Here is a 14959-nt window from a genome sequence, read left to right as displayed (position 1 = left end):
AACAATGCACCAGTGGCTGCAAAATGCTCCCTCACTTTGCTTCGTTTGGGAGAGAAAATTCTTTAAACCGCAAAGAATCTGTAGTCTTACAAAGACTACACTGGAATTAGCTCGTTTTTTTCCTCTATATAAGGGCAGCCATTTCTCCAAAAGCTTTGGTAAGTTACGGCTCCGATTTCAAAATGCAAACGGGATGTCCACGCAGCATCCGAAATGAGCCACTCCATTTCTACTCCTGGGCTGTAGACACTATGAGTTATTTTCTGTCCCAACTCTGCAAAGGGCAAAGACCCACCCCTTTGGTGTGAACTTTCAAGAGAAGCGCAACAGCACACTTCAGGAGTCTCCCAAAGTGAATGGAGACGTGCGAGTCTGGTCGTTACGAGAATCGGGGCTGGATGGGAGAAATCCTGAGAGCAAGTGCGCTCACAGATCTCCAAGCACTGGGCTCGCAAAGGCTTCCACGTGCCCCTATCGAGCTGGTCCCAGGAGAATCAGTGGTTGCTACAGTATGAAGTCTGCTCCTTTTCGCAGCCCGTGCTACAGGATGGCCTTGGTGTATGGGGTTGGGGGCGATGGTAGTCGCGCCAGGCCCTCCGCTCTCGGGGCCAAGGGATGGACCCGGGAGGGAAGCGCGGCCAGAGCTGCGACCTCCACCCTGCCCGCGGCGCCAGCCTTTGGAATCTGGCGTCGCTGCCACCTTGCCCGTGAAGGCGGGGGCCCCGCTACGCTGCGCCTCGGCACCATACCTAGGCCGGATGGGGGCAGGGAGAGAATTTGGCAGAGCTTGGCCTCGGGATCCGCACCCATGTGGAAGGACAGAAGAGGGGAGCCGTTTCCCCCGGCCTCTCCCCTACTGGGGTCTCGGGAAACACGCGGTAATTACCCAAGAACCCTGACCTCTGTAAGAGGCGAGGCTGCGGGGCTGCCGGGACGGTTTGAGGACCGGGCCCAGCCGGGGAGACTCCAACCTTCATCCCCTCCCGGCCCCGGATACCACACCCCACCGTCTCCCGGCGCCGCCACTTCAGGCAGCCCACTCGGCCCGGCCTCTCCCCGCACCCGGACCACCCCCCACGGGGTGCTCTCACTGCGCAGCGAGTCCCTCCGCTGCCTCCTCCCAGCCCAAAATGGCGGCGGCGGCCACCGATCTTCTCGTCGCCTTCCTCCAGGGCAAGGATTCCTCCGCGCCCAGGCCCCGCCGCCTTCAGCCGGATCTATTTTCTGCCCAGTCAAGATTAGCGCCATCAATGAACTTTTTAATTGAGTTTGGAAAAGGTGGATCCGGTTGTGCTGCCGCACAGCTAATCGTTGACGAAAGTTAAGATTATTAGCATATGTTTCGACCAATCAGAGAACGGAAGTGATGAGCGCGGAACGCTACTCGCGCAAGGATAGAAGGGTTTTGTAGTTCTCGGAGTGGCAGTTGATGTGATAAAATCTTGATCCGCCTTCCAATGGTAGAAGAACTATAATCCCCAGCAGGCTCCGCGCCGTCCAGGGTATCCCCTCCCCCCAACCTTAGTGCCTGAGCGGCTTGACCAGAGCTGCTGCAACTGCAGCAAGAGGTAGGGCTGGGACGTTGGAATTGCACAGGCAGGTTGCCTTACAGAAAGACACTCAGACGTAGTCGTGTGCGCAGCCGTTCACAGCAAATAGGTCAGTTCCACTTTTGCAAAATCTCCTTCCCAAACCATTTCCCCTCTTTCAAGGAATCCAGCCTTATCCCAGTTGAGTTTCCCTTTCAGCTGCCTGTAGTGTGACGACTTCTCCTTCCCCTTTTCTCTGTTTTCCATTCTGAGAGGGAGAAGGGCGGCAAGCCAGGCTCTGTAGACAAGAAACCTCAGCCTAGGCTCGGCCCAGCCCCCAGCCGTGCTTCAAGGGGCATTGCCTTCTGGAGCCCCAGCTAAGAAGGTGGGGGACTGCAGCCAGGATTAGGGCCTCTGGATGCAATGGGAAAAGGAACTCTCTTAAACCAGCTACATATTGTCAGAGCCACAGACCCACTCCACTCCCAGCCTCCCCAGGGTCATTGCTGTAGATAGTATATTGGGGTGGTCTTTTTTTCCCCTTTGGTTGTTGGGGGAATAGAGAGTAGGCCTCGTTTCCTAGCTGCCAGCCTGAGCCTCAGTGACTTCCAGGAGGTCATTATGGGAAATAAACTCCGGCCTGGGGCCTGAGGAGTTGCACTGGGAAGATGGACACTTAATCCTCATTGGACCCCTAGCTGGCGGATGGTGTTGGAGCCCTGGTGGTGCAGTGGTTAAAAACTGGGCTCTGCCAACCAAAAGCTTGGCAGTTCAAATCCACCAACCATTCTTTGGAAACCCCTGTGGGGCAGTTCTACTCTGTCCTATAGGGTCACTATGAGTCTGAGTTGACTTGGCAGCAAGTCGGGTTTTTTTTTTTTTTTTGGCTGGAGGTGTGGAAACCAGGGTGTGGAGGCAGCCTCCAAGGCCTTCCTTTGAAAATGAGGGTGTGCAAGCCTGGTGCTACAAAATGACTGGCACTGCCTTAGTAAAGACATCCTAGGTAACCAGAGTCCTCCTCAGAATTCCCCCTCAGGACTTAGGTTTCTGTTGTTCTTTAAAGCAGGGGTCAGTACTTAAAGGCATCTGCTCAGAGATTTGGAACAGAAGAAGGTGGCCACTCCAAAACAGACCAACTGTAATACGAGTCACCAGCAGCCCTGGAGGAGGCCAAGGTAAGCCCTGACCCTCTCATCCACCTGCCTACACGGAACTTGGACCCTGCCAGCTGGGATCCTGGCTTGTCTCAGGTGTGTTGGCAGATTTGGAAAACCAGAATTTTTTAATAAGTCCCTCCTCTGTGATGGGCAATATGCCAGATGCTAAATCTGTACTATCTCATGAATCCTAGTAGCCTTTCAAGGTAGGAATTATTATTTACATTTTACAGAAGCTAAGGTTCTGAGAGCTGAAATACTTTTTCCAGGATCATGCAGTCTGCAAGCCACAGACCCAGGTATAACCGAGGGCCTGCTGACAACAGAACCATGCCTTGACCTCAAGGCCACAGAACTTGGTTGAATATTTGTATTTTGTCCAGGTTGAGAACCAAGTCTGAAGCAGGAAGAAGAGTTTGAACAGTTAGTGTATAATTTGGGATGGCAGTAGGGAGTAGGATATCACCCAGGAGAGAGAGAGGAGAGGCGAGTTGTATCAGGTCCCTGAAGATATCATTTTCTTATCTGGCTGTTGCTGTTGTTAGTTGTTGTCAAGTCAGCTGCCGACTCATGGCAACCCCATGCACAATGGGCCAAAACGGTGCCCAGTCCTGCACCATCTCCATGATCAGTTGTGGATCAGGTCATTGTGATCCGTAGGGTTTTCATTGGCTGGTTTTCAGAAGTAGATCACAGGCCTTTTCTCCTAGTGTGTCTTAAATCTGGATGCTCCATGGAAATCTGTTCACCATCATAGCAGCAGGCAAGCCTCCAGTGACAGATAGGTGGTAGCTGTGCATGACGTGCATTGGCCAAGTATTGAACCCCGATCTCTTGCACGCGAAGCAAAAATTCTACCACTGAACCACTAAAGTCCTCCTAGCCTATGCTCTCTCACGGCCCCTACCGTGCCCACTCTTCTCCCCCAGCCAATAACTCCCTGTAAGTGAGGACGGAACTTAGAATGGGCATTGGAAGAGCTTCTGATCCACACTACCTAGCTATTTCCAGTGTTTCCTGGATTTATTTAATTTAGAGTTCATGGCATGTCAGGGCTAGAAAGTTCAGAGAGGGCAAATGACTCACCCAGGTCACACAGCTCATCTGCAGTAGTGATAATAGTGGTGGAAGGACAAGCCTTCAGGAGGAAGGCAGTATGTGGGGCTGAAGGGCAGGGCTAGCTTGGGTGGGGGGAAGGATCATTAAAGGACATTCGCTGAGGTCTGTGAGCAGGCAAATGCACACACACAGACAAGCCACCCTGCCTTGCTGTGGCTAATGGCCTTACCTCTCCTGGGCTGGGTAGCAGTTCTGTGTCCACTGACCTACGCCATTGATGAAGGCAAGGCCTTTTGCCCTTGACTCATGATCTCCCTGCTGGTGAAGTAAACGTACAACCCATCAAACACCACACACACACACTCACACACTCCAACATACCTCCTTTTCCCTGAAGCAGTTCTCTTCAGGATATCCAAAATGCATGTAGCATATCCCTAGCTCTTATAGGACAGTATACACCATGCCCCCTAACCCACACCCTACGCCTGTGTGGACCTATGCTCAGAGACATGTTGTATATCATAAAGCAATATACCAGTGGCAGTGGTTATTATTAGAAATCCCCAAACCACAAACTTAGAGCAATTCATTCCCTGTCCCCCACACTCAGTATTCCCACCCTCGCCACACAGAGATAAACAGATGCCAATAAACACATACACACTCTCTTGGCAGAGTTCATTCTATCTCTTAGATAAGTTCTGGAACTCTCTCAGCTGCAGACTGGAGGTTGGCTCTTCTTCTTCCCAACTAGAACCTCTTTCCTGCCTCTCATGTAGAAGAGTGATATACCAACTTCTGCTTGGAATAAATACATTCTATTTCCTCTGCCCTAGAACCATGGGAAGAAGAGTCTCACTGTCCAGTATCTTTTGGATCCCTCTGTCTAATAGGGTTTAGATCATTTAACAAACATTTATCGAGCACTTACCTTGTGTCTAGCATGGGGATAGAATAGTGAACTGAATGGAAAAGATACATTTTGATGGGTGGAAGACAGATGTTAAATGGTAATGTGATCAATGTTATGTGCGACGTTAACAGGGTGATAGGGAGTCACTGAGGAGGGGAGAAGGGGGCAACTTTTGATAGGTGGTCAGGGAGGGCCTCTCTGAAGAGATGACATTGGAATTGAGCCCTAAAAAATGAGAAAGAGTCAGCTATTTAAATATGTGGAAGCAAGATCAGCTAACGTGATTTATGGGGCCCAGTGCAAAGGGGCCCTTTGTTCAAAAATTACTGAGAATTTCAAGATGGCGACAGCAGAGCTTTAAGCCAAGTTTGAGACCTTTCTGAACACGGGGCCCATGGAGCCAGCCCTGTCTGAAAGATAAGCTTTCTAGGTAGAAAGAAGTGCAAGTACTATTTGGGCTTCTGATTGAGCAAACACATCGAAGTCACCTTCCGTCCTAGTTTTCTTCTCCTACTTCATCCAAATAGTTTTTATTGAATACCTACCCTGTGCCAGGTACTGTTCCTAGGTATTGATATTAGAGTGAACAACACAGGCAGAGTTCCTGATCTCACTGTGAGTCTACTTGGGGGTGGAGCAGGGTGGGCAGACAGTAGACGGGTAAGGCTAAATAAACAAAATGGTTGCAGAAGGATGAGGGGCTAGAGAGCGATCAGGCTGGCTGGGTGTGGGAAAGTCGGCCTCATGCTGGGTGAAAAGGGAAGGTTTCTACCTCTGGGGACAGGCTGCCCTGATCCTTTGCTTTCGTCCTCTCTCTTCAGAGCTTTAGGGCTCCTGGGAGCCCTGAAACACCTCCTGTGTCTCATGACCCTGACAGATCCCTTCCCCTGATACCCCGGATGGATAGCCGCCCAGAGGATGAGGATCCTGCTGGGGCTGCTGGTGGCTGGAACAATAGGAGTCCCCAGACCCAGAGCCCAGCGGGCTGCTCGGCAGAGGCGGTGTTTGCCCGGAAGAAGCACCGCCGGCTGCCATCAAAGCACAAGAGGCACTGGCGGCCCTATCTGGAGTTGAGCTGGGCTGAGAAGCAACGGCGGGATGAGAGGCAGAGCCAGAGGGCCTTCCAGGTGCGCGAGGAGATGTTCGCCAAGGGCCAGCCCGTGGCGCCGTACAACACCACCCAGTTCCTGATGAATGACCGAGACCCAGAGGAACCTGACCTGGATGTGCCCCACAGGGTCTCCCACCCAGGCTCCAGTGGGGAAAGTGAGGCAGGGGACAGTGATGGGCCAGGCCAGGCTCACGGCGAGTTCCTGCAGAGGGATTTCTCGGAGGCCTATGAGCGCTACCACACTGAGAGCCTGCAGGGCCGCAGCAAGCAGGAGTTGGTGCAAGACTACCTGGATCTGGAGAGGCGGCTGTCGCAGGCCGAGGAGGAGACACGGAGGTTGCAGCAGTTGCAACGGTACACCAACCAGCGGCCCTGTCGCCAGGTGGAGGAGCTAGCTGCCGAGGTGGAGAGGCTCCGGACCGAGAACCAGCGGCTTCGGCAGGAGAATGAGATGTGGAACCAAGAAGGCAGCAGCTGTGGTGAGAAACTGGGCACCTAGGGACGCCCGCCAGCCAGGCTGACCCAAGGAGAAGATGTCATGTCATATCCACTCAGGCTAGCTGGATCCCAAAGAGGCAGGTGACAGATGAAAACCATTCTCAGCTCCCTGTGCCCTCTGAGAACACTGAAATCGGTTCATACTTCTACCTTGTCATTTCCACAATTTGTTCTTTGATGTCATCTTATTTTTCATAAAGAAATTAAAAGGTCTTGGTGAGACCAAACAGGAGTGGCTAGTGTTGACTTCATGAACTTTGGAGGGGCAGTCCAGCCCCTACAGCTGCTCTGGGCATCCAAGTCCAGTCCTCCTAGGGAAGTCTGGGAATTGGGTTGCAGCCTCCCCTTGCCCCAAGTTGGGAGGATAGTAGAGCGGTGGACTGGGGACCTATCAGGGTCCCCGCAATGCTTAAATTCTGCTCTCTGGGTCCTGGAGCAATCAGAAGGCACTGAAGGTTTTTTCTAGGCGCTGCAGAAATGGAAGGGAGCTCGGTCAGGAGCCCCCAGGTTCAGCTGGAACCTGACTTGAGATGCCAGCAGGCTGTGAGGAGCTGGGAGCTTCCCCTGGAGAGAGCTGTCGCTCTGTCCCAGGGGTTCCCTCAAAGTATGCTCCCAAACCAAAAAACCAGTTGCCATCAAGTTGATTCCAACCTATGGCAACCCCATGTGTTGCACAGTAGAACTACACTCCATCAGGTTTTCAAGGCTGTCACCTTCTGGAAGCAGGTTGTCAGGTTTTTCTTCTGAGGTGCCTCTGAGCGGGTTGAAACTACCAACCTTTTGGTTAGCAGTCGAGCACTTAAACCATTTGTGCCCCCCAGGAACTCCTGGTTTGCTGCCAGGCTCCCTGTATTTAGAGGGTTGGGGTAGATGAGGTCTGAGTGACTTGTGTCTCTTTTTCCTTGACAGCAGCCCCATCTTCCCCACAACCCCCCCAGTCCTGCAGCCAGGACTTGGGAAGGAGGCTAGTCATCTCATGCTTGTCCCCTTTGCTCCTGGAAGGACACTTATAAGTAAGCACTCAAGGGACGCGTTCTTCTGATGGAAAATAAAGCCCAAGGGGCAGAGGGGGACAGCAGATGGATCCTTAACAGTGCTGGGCTGCCTGGCCTTCCTGATGCCTGCTCTGCGTCTGCATGCATCCTGCTCCTCTGAGCCTAAACACACATGTAGTAAATTCCCTCTGAAGTGCGTGAGCCCCTCACCAGTTCACATAATAGAGGGTCACCCTGGATAATAGAGACCCCACCAGCATGGCAGCCACTGTTGGGCTGCGAGGAGATGAGCTGACAGACCCTCACACTCAGACTCACCCTTCTGCAGGCACCCTGTCTCTTCCCGCACCCTCCCAGACCTTGCTGGCCGTGGCTGGTACCAGGCTGACAGCGAGGATGACTGAGGTGGCATGAAGGAAGTTAGTCAGCTCACAAGTGAGCCTGTGTTGACTCTGCCACTGCACACAGGGAGGGGCAGAGGCCTGGCCGGCCCAGCCTGGCTTCCATTCCAGGCTCTCTTCTTGACAGGCCACATTGGGCAAGAGAAGGGCTCAGGCCTGGGAGCTGCTGGGATGGAAATACTGACGATCCGTGTGTGTTGCCAGAAGAACTTTCATTTTTGCCCTGCCACACCCAGGCCTAGCCAGCGCCTCCTACAAAAAGCAAGCGGGAATAGACTCTAGGAAGGGCAGGGCTTCCAGAGAGAGACAAAGTCCCATCCTTAGGCAATCTGCCCCTAAAACAGTGGCTGAGCGCTTTAATTTATTAAGCCCCTTTCCCTTTGATTCCCAGACAACTCTGTGAGGAAGGGTGGGCAGGAATGGTCGTCCCCACTTTGCAGATGAGAAACCAAGGCTCAGAGAGGAAGTGACTTTCCGGATTCTAGGGAAGCGGGCCAAGGCCTGCCTTCCCGTGTAGGGTGTAGGGTGCTAGCCTGGGACCTGAAGGCTGCTTGGCAAGGCACAGGCAACCTCCCAGCTGCTGCATTCCTCAGTGTGGAGCCTGGAGGGGGAGGGCCAGGAGAAGGTTGTTTACATGGAGGGGTGTGTGTGTGTGTGCATGTGTGTGTGAAGACTCCAGAGGGCTGTTGGAGTGTTGGGGGAGGGGGCGTGGTGTGGAGGGAGAGGGTGTGTTTGGAGGCAGCTGCTCCCTGAATGAAGAGCAGGGGCTGGGAGGAGGGCAGGTGAACAGCTAGGCCCTTCTTGACCAAGAAGCCCTAGAGCCTGGAGACAAAAAGTTACCAGCTGAACTGTCCTCTCACTCCTCTCCCCTCCCTGCCCCCCCCCACCCCACAATAGAATGGCCTAAGGGCTCTTGGCCAGGGCACACCACTGTGGTTGGTGATTTTTTCCCAAGGCTAATAGGGGACAGGGTGGGGCAAGAAGCAGACAAAGGAGAGGGTGTGAGCTGGGAAAGTCAAGAGGGGCTGAACAAGAGAGTCAGTGAAGAAGGATCCCTGTCACCCCCCTTCTGCCATCTGGTTCCCTAACCCCCAGGGTGAGGGGTGTGGAGGGAAGAGACCATCACTGGGAGCTGGAGTGTCTGAGGCTCCCTCCTGGGGAAAGCAGGCTCAGCTACAGGTGGCAGCCAGGCCTGGATTCATCTCATCACTTACCTCCTTTCCCTGAACAACTTAGCCAGTTGTTCCCTCTCTGGCTGCTTGGTCCTGAGGCCTAGGCTTCTCCCCTACCCCACCACAATGATAGATGCTCCAAGTTACAGACATGCACTCAGCTGGAGAGGAGAGGTTTGGACATACCTATCTCTGCTCCCTAGGCCTTTCTAGTGCCTTACTTGCCTCCAGCCCAGTTTGCTTTCTAGGACCTTCTTGGTCTCCTGGGCCAGGAGAGAGAGGACCAGAGAGGCAAATATTTCACAGGAGTGATTGCTGATGCTTCCCACCACTCCTGCCTAGCCTGGTCTGGGACCCCCCTTTCTTCCCCATCAAGAATTCCCCCGCTCAAGTAAAAACCCCTGGGTCCAGTGGACCTGCAATGGGGCAGGGAATGAGAGGTAGTGGGGCAGAGGAGCTGAGGGGTCAGGAGAAAGCTGCCAGGAAGTAAGGAGGAGGTTGGGGTGAAGTAATTCAGTATGAAGAAAGAGGTTGTCCAGAGCCCATTGCCCCTTTGGGAAGTAGGCAAGGGTAGCACTGGCCCTTTAAGTGGGGGTGCCAGTCAATGCCCTCCCTTGTGCGCCAACTCAACTTGTGGGCATACTGAGCATGTGCAGGAGCTGTGCAAGCAGAGGGGAGGGAAGCGGGGGATAGATTCCGGAGGAGCTCCTTACCCCGTTACTTCCTGTAGCTGCCCCCACTGCCCTTCCTGGGTCTGACAAAGGAGCCCACACTGCTCACCCAGTCCCTTCCCCCATCCCAGACCCCAGTGCTGCCCTCTGGGGGACAGCCTGGGGTGGGGGGGCGGTGATTGGCAGGGCACTGAGGCCTCCGTTTTAAAGTCCCCTCTCTGAGGTGGCAGCAAGCTCAGCCCAGGGCCATCCTCGCTTGTGTGGGCGGTGGGTAATCTTCCTGCTGCTTAACATGTTTGATATCATTCCATTGGTGCCAGGTGTTTTGAAAGAACCATCTACCTGTAATGACACTTGGAAAATTAAAGAGCTGAAAATATGAGGTCCCTGCTTCCGCCTCCTGGGAGCTTCTAGTCTAGTCAGAGGGGGAGCAAACACAGAGGCCGAAATGCCTTGCCCAGACTCCCTCTCATTTGGGTTCTCCCCTCCTTCCTCTACAGCGCAGTGGCTCCCCCAGCCCACAGGCTCAAACTGCTTCCTCAGCCAGCAACATCCTCAGGCCACTCTGCTCTGCAGCTGAGGAACCCCCCTCCCTCAAACCTTTCTCCACCTCAGACTTCCCTGCTTCTGCAACGTTCTCCTCTCTTCCTCATATCTCAGCCCCCCCTTTACCTTCCCTACCCCCTACCACGCGTCCACCTTTCTCCTTCCTCTAATCTCTTCGCTACAGGTACCATTATTATTTTTAATTCAGGTGACAGTCACATAACATTAACCATTTAAAGTGAACAGTTCAGTGGCATTTAGGAGCATTCACAATGTTGTGCGACCTCCACCTCTATCTAGCTGCAAAACATCTTCATCCCCCGAAAAGCAGACCCCATGCCCGTTAAGCAGTTATTCCCCACTTTTCCTCCCCCCCGCCCGCCACCCCCAGCCTTGGCAACTACCAATCTGCTTTCTCTCTCTACAGATTTACCTGTTCTGGATATTTCAAACAAATGCAATCATACAATGGTAACCTCTTGTGTCTGGTTTTTTTCACTTTGCATAATGTTTTTGAAGTTTATCCACACTGTAGTATGTGTCAGTATTTCATTCCTTTTTATGGTCGAATAATATTCCATGGTGTACCAGTTGCCATCTATCTGATTTCAACTCACGGTGTCCCCATCTGTGTCAGAGTAGGACTGTGCTCCATAGGATTTTCAATGGCTGGTTTTTCAGAAGTAGATTGCCAGGCCTTTCTTCCGAGGTCCACCTGGGTGGACTCAAACCTCCAATCTTTTAGTTAGCAGTCAAGTGCCTTAACCATTTGCATCACCCCAGGGACCTCTGCTTCTAACTCAGATCCTCCTTCTGACTCAGGCTCTTCTTTCCTTATTTGTTCAAAGGGAGTAGGGGGCTTCCGGCCAGGCCAGGATCCTGGGCTATCCAGGGCCTATCCTGGGCCAGGAGGCTCCTTCTAGAACTGTGCTGCCTGTTCTAAAAAACTGCCTACTGAGTCCAGGCACTGAAGGTGGCCCAAGGGGACAGCGTCTTCCTGTAATTAGTACTGTGGGGCTTGGGGTCAGATACTGACATGAGAAAGCTTTAGCTCAGAGAGGTTGAGAAACTTGCCCAAGACCAAACAGAGAGCAGGGGGCTGTGCTGGAATTAAAGACCGTGATGTCTAATTGTAGTTTGAGGTCTTGACCATGGTGCTCTCTTGTCTTAATGTAAGTTAAGGGCTTAGCAAAGTGCCAGCTATGTAGCAGTTGCTTTCAGATGGAAAACAGCAGTAAGTGTTACTATTGTGGGACACTGCATAATCCTGAATAGCTCCATTCCAAGGTGGTTCTTGGGAGTTCCTCTCATTCCTCCCTTACCTTATCTTTTGGGGAGGGTTTCCCCTTGGCTCTCTCTACTTGGGTCTCTAGGTTGACAGTTTTTGTTGGGGGCTGGGAGGGGCCGTCTGGACCTGGAGACTTTTGGGAAGCTAGGGGTGAGAGGCATGCTCCCCTGCCCCATTTCCACAGTCCCTGATCCCAGCCCCCCAAGAAGGAGGAGATGGTATTGTTTCCTTCATGTGGGGCAAGTTTCACCCTTCCTTCATGGCTGAAAGTCCATCTCTGCCTCCCAAACAGAAAGGCCTTTGTGGGCCCAGAGAAGGGCAGGAGCTGCACAGGTCTTGCCAGGCAGGGGACAGGCTGAGCAGCTGTCCCCCAGTTGGCCACTGTGTCCCAGCTGCCTATAAGCATGGACATTCCAGAGACCACTTGCCCCAGAGACTCTCTCTCAACTGCATCCAAGATGGGACACTCAAGACCAGCCCCCAAGGCACCTGCTGTCTCCCACCTCAGGGCAACCAGGCTGGGCCCCCTTCCTGCCTTCCCTCCAGGCTACATCCTGCTGTGTCCTTAACCCAATGGCTCCAAAGAGGAAGTTTCCAAGAAACTAAGTTGTGAGGAAGACTGTGACCCGTGTGGGCCGCCACAACCTGCCTCTGCCATATTCCCATCACTACCACAAAGAAGGAAGATGTCCTTGGGCCCATAATACTGCCTGGCTCTTGCTTCTTCCGGCCCAGTGTGCTCCTCAGGACCACATTCGGTAACTTGTTACCTGAGTGAAGAATCAACACAGGGAAGCTGCAGGTTCCCTCACAACCCAGGCTGGCCAGCTCCCGTTCCTACCCTGGGTCCTAGGGCTCCACCACGTCCTTTCTACCAAGACCTTCTGTTCCTTTGCTTCTCAGTCCCAGCCTCGGCTCTTTCCCTCTTGGGCCTCTGAGAAAGGCAGATCTGTTTTTCCCTGGGCTCCTGGTCCAACTGCCCTCACTTGCAGTTCACCTCAGCTGTGTTTGTGGCCGTAGGCACCGCCCCACCCCCCAACTCAGCCCACCCCTCCTTCCCCAACTCCTGTTTTCCCCAGCAGCCCTGGACAGAACTCCTCACCTGTCTTTCCGCCCTCCTCCTCTGGGCTCCAGATCCTAGACTTCATTGCTTCCCTGCAGCTTTCTTCCCCTCACAGAGTTCCTGTATCCACTAAATCATTGCTTCTCAACTTGGCTGCCCATTGGAATCACCAGCCAGAGAAAGCTTAAGAAGTTTAGGTACCTGGGTATCACCCCCAGAAATTCTGATTTAATTGGGTGTGGCCTGGACAATGGGATTTTTAAGGCCCCCCAGTGGGGTTCCTGTGGAGCCAGGGCTGGGAACCAGACTTCTAAGAGCTCCAAACATTCTCTCTGCCCAGCTCCCTGTGGCCAGGAGCCCCTGTGTGGGTGCTGCTCTCACCTGCCCAGCTCCCAAGGAGGACTCCAGAGTGGGATGACCTCCAGTGTGCCCATACCAGACAGGGGAGCCCTGGAGGACAGACCTGGGCTCCATGGACAGAGATGCTCCAGAGAAGGAGGCCATTTCCCCCAATCAGCTGTGGGCCAGGCTGTCCCCAGAGACTCCTGGCCCCCACCACTAGATGTGCCAGGGCTCCTGAGGAAGGGTAGGAGTTGAGACTAGGAAACCGAGCTGAGGGCCCCTGCAGCTCTCAGACATGGAAATTCTGCCTAGCAAAGAGCTGTTGCTTCATCTCCATAGCAGCACAACCACCCCCCCAGGGGGTGTGATAATGACTCTGCTCCTTCTGGGCAGGGAGTGCTCTAGACTGGGGGTTCGCCCCTAGCTCCAGCCTCTGGCATTCACCTGTGAGCAAGAGCTGCGTATGAGTCAGCTGGGAGTTTCAGAGTCAAATGCTGTCCCTGCTTCCCTTTTTAGCCTCTTCCTGGTTATCTCCCATCCCTTTTCTTCTCATTCACCCAGGGAGGGAGGGAGGAGGCAACTTGGAAGCTAGGGGAAGGAGAGTTTTCCAGATCCAGCTGGGCTTTTCCAGGGCCCTGGCAAAGTGTATTTGTTAAGAGCATGAACGCTGGCATTGGGTTCAAACCCTGCGCACCCTGCCCACTGCGGCTCCCCGCCCAGCTCAGCAAAGGGCAAGCATCTGCCCACTGCCCTGCCTGGACACCCACATCCTCCTCTCCTGGTGAAACAGATGCTCACGTCTTATTAACAGCAGAAACAGCACCATTTGTTCATTCAACAGATATTTACTGGGAGCCTACTATGTGCCAGGCACTGGGTCACCAAAGTGAACTCGATGGACAGCCTCTGCCTTCGGGGCGCTTACCTTCTCTTGTGGTCTTTTTACCTATGGGCCTCCCGTTTTAATATAAGCTGTCATTAATGAAATCACTCTGGAGTGTTCAAAGCCCTTTCGTTCATATGAGTTTGAGCGTTTCAATGTGACCTCCATTTCATGGGTGGGGAGACTGGGTTTTGGAGAAACTAACTGACTTGTTCAGGGTCACATGATTAATAACTAATAATACAAATAATAACAATATCCAGCACTTGCTGGATACCAGTCAGTGCAAGCTTCCCACATTTCATCTCATTTGAGCCCCACAAGCATTTTGCAGGATAAGGAAATTGAAGTAAGTTGCCAATGAGATTGCACCTGGACTTGAACCCAGGCAGTCCAATTCCAGCATCCATACACTTAGCCACCACACTATGCCTCACTACAGGGAGACAGCCTTGTGTTTCTTTCGCTGCTCTCTGCTCTCCACCAGCAAGTCAAGTCTGATCACTTGTTTTATCTGTCCTGCCTGGCAAGAGGCACCTCTTTTCTCTTCCTTATCCAACTTCTTTAAAGCTTCTGCTCTCTTCCTTCTTCCTTCCTGCTCCTCTCATCCTGGACAGAGTTGCTTTTCAAGTGTTTATTTTATATTACAATATTTTAGACATAAAACAAACACCCATGAACCTATTACTTAGCTTAAGAAGTAGAAGCATTGCTATTATTGTTGAAGCCCCCAGCGCCGTACCCCTCCTCTGTCGCTTTCCCCACCCTAGAGGTGGCCAGGCTCCTGGATGGGTGACAGTCATTGCCATGCATCTTTAGAAACACAGTTTGCTTTTGACTGACAGGAAGGGATCTTTGAGCTTGATTCTTGACGAGGAAATATAACAGAAGGTGGAAATCAAGGTGGAGCTGCAGCTTGAATTGAATCTCTTTTGAAAATAGATTATGATGAAATATTTCAGACACAAAAAGACATATAGAATGAGAAAATGAACCCCCTGCTTAGGAAAGAAAACATTCAAAATAGGCACTCCCCCCCTCCCCCAGGTTCTTGCCTCTGATCCCATCCTCCCTGATGAACCACCCTCCTGAATTTGGGGTTATTATTCTGGGCTGAATCTTGGGTGGGGGAGTGGGGGTTTGCAGTCAGGTGGGGGTGGGAAAGGGCAGCAGGGGCAGACTCAGAGGAATGAGTTTGGGAATGGCATACCTTGGGTGTGGCTGACAAGCTGGGTACCCATGAGAGAGAAGGGGTGGGGACAAGTTTGGAGAGATAGATAAGCTGCCAGCACAAGCCTCCTCTGGGACCTTGCTTCTGTATTGCCCTC

General features: G+C 52.8%; 1 protein-coding gene across 1 annotated transcript; it reads left to right on the top strand.

Moving 5' to 3' along the window:
* Window positions 1-547: 547 nt before the first annotated feature.
* On the top strand, window positions 548-14755 carry HEXIM2 (HEXIM P-TEFb complex subunit 2). Its single transcript, XM_023553431.2, is given in 4 exon segments — window positions 548-1241; window positions 2476-2670; window positions 2673-2704; window positions 5483-14755. Coding segments are annotated over 4 exon segments (1710 nt in total). The 3' UTR covers window positions 6272-14755.
* The last annotated feature ends 204 nt before the right edge of the window (window positions 14756-14959 follow it).

The sequence above is a fragment of the Loxodonta africana genome, chromosome 18 (genome assembly GCF_030014295.1).
Source record: "Loxodonta africana isolate mLoxAfr1 chromosome 18, mLoxAfr1.hap2, whole genome shotgun sequence".
Lineage (NCBI taxonomy): Eukaryota > Metazoa > Chordata > Mammalia > Proboscidea > Elephantidae > Loxodonta > Loxodonta africana.
Note: the sequence above shows the minus strand (reverse complement) of the source record. Positions and strands in the feature narration are given on the sequence as shown.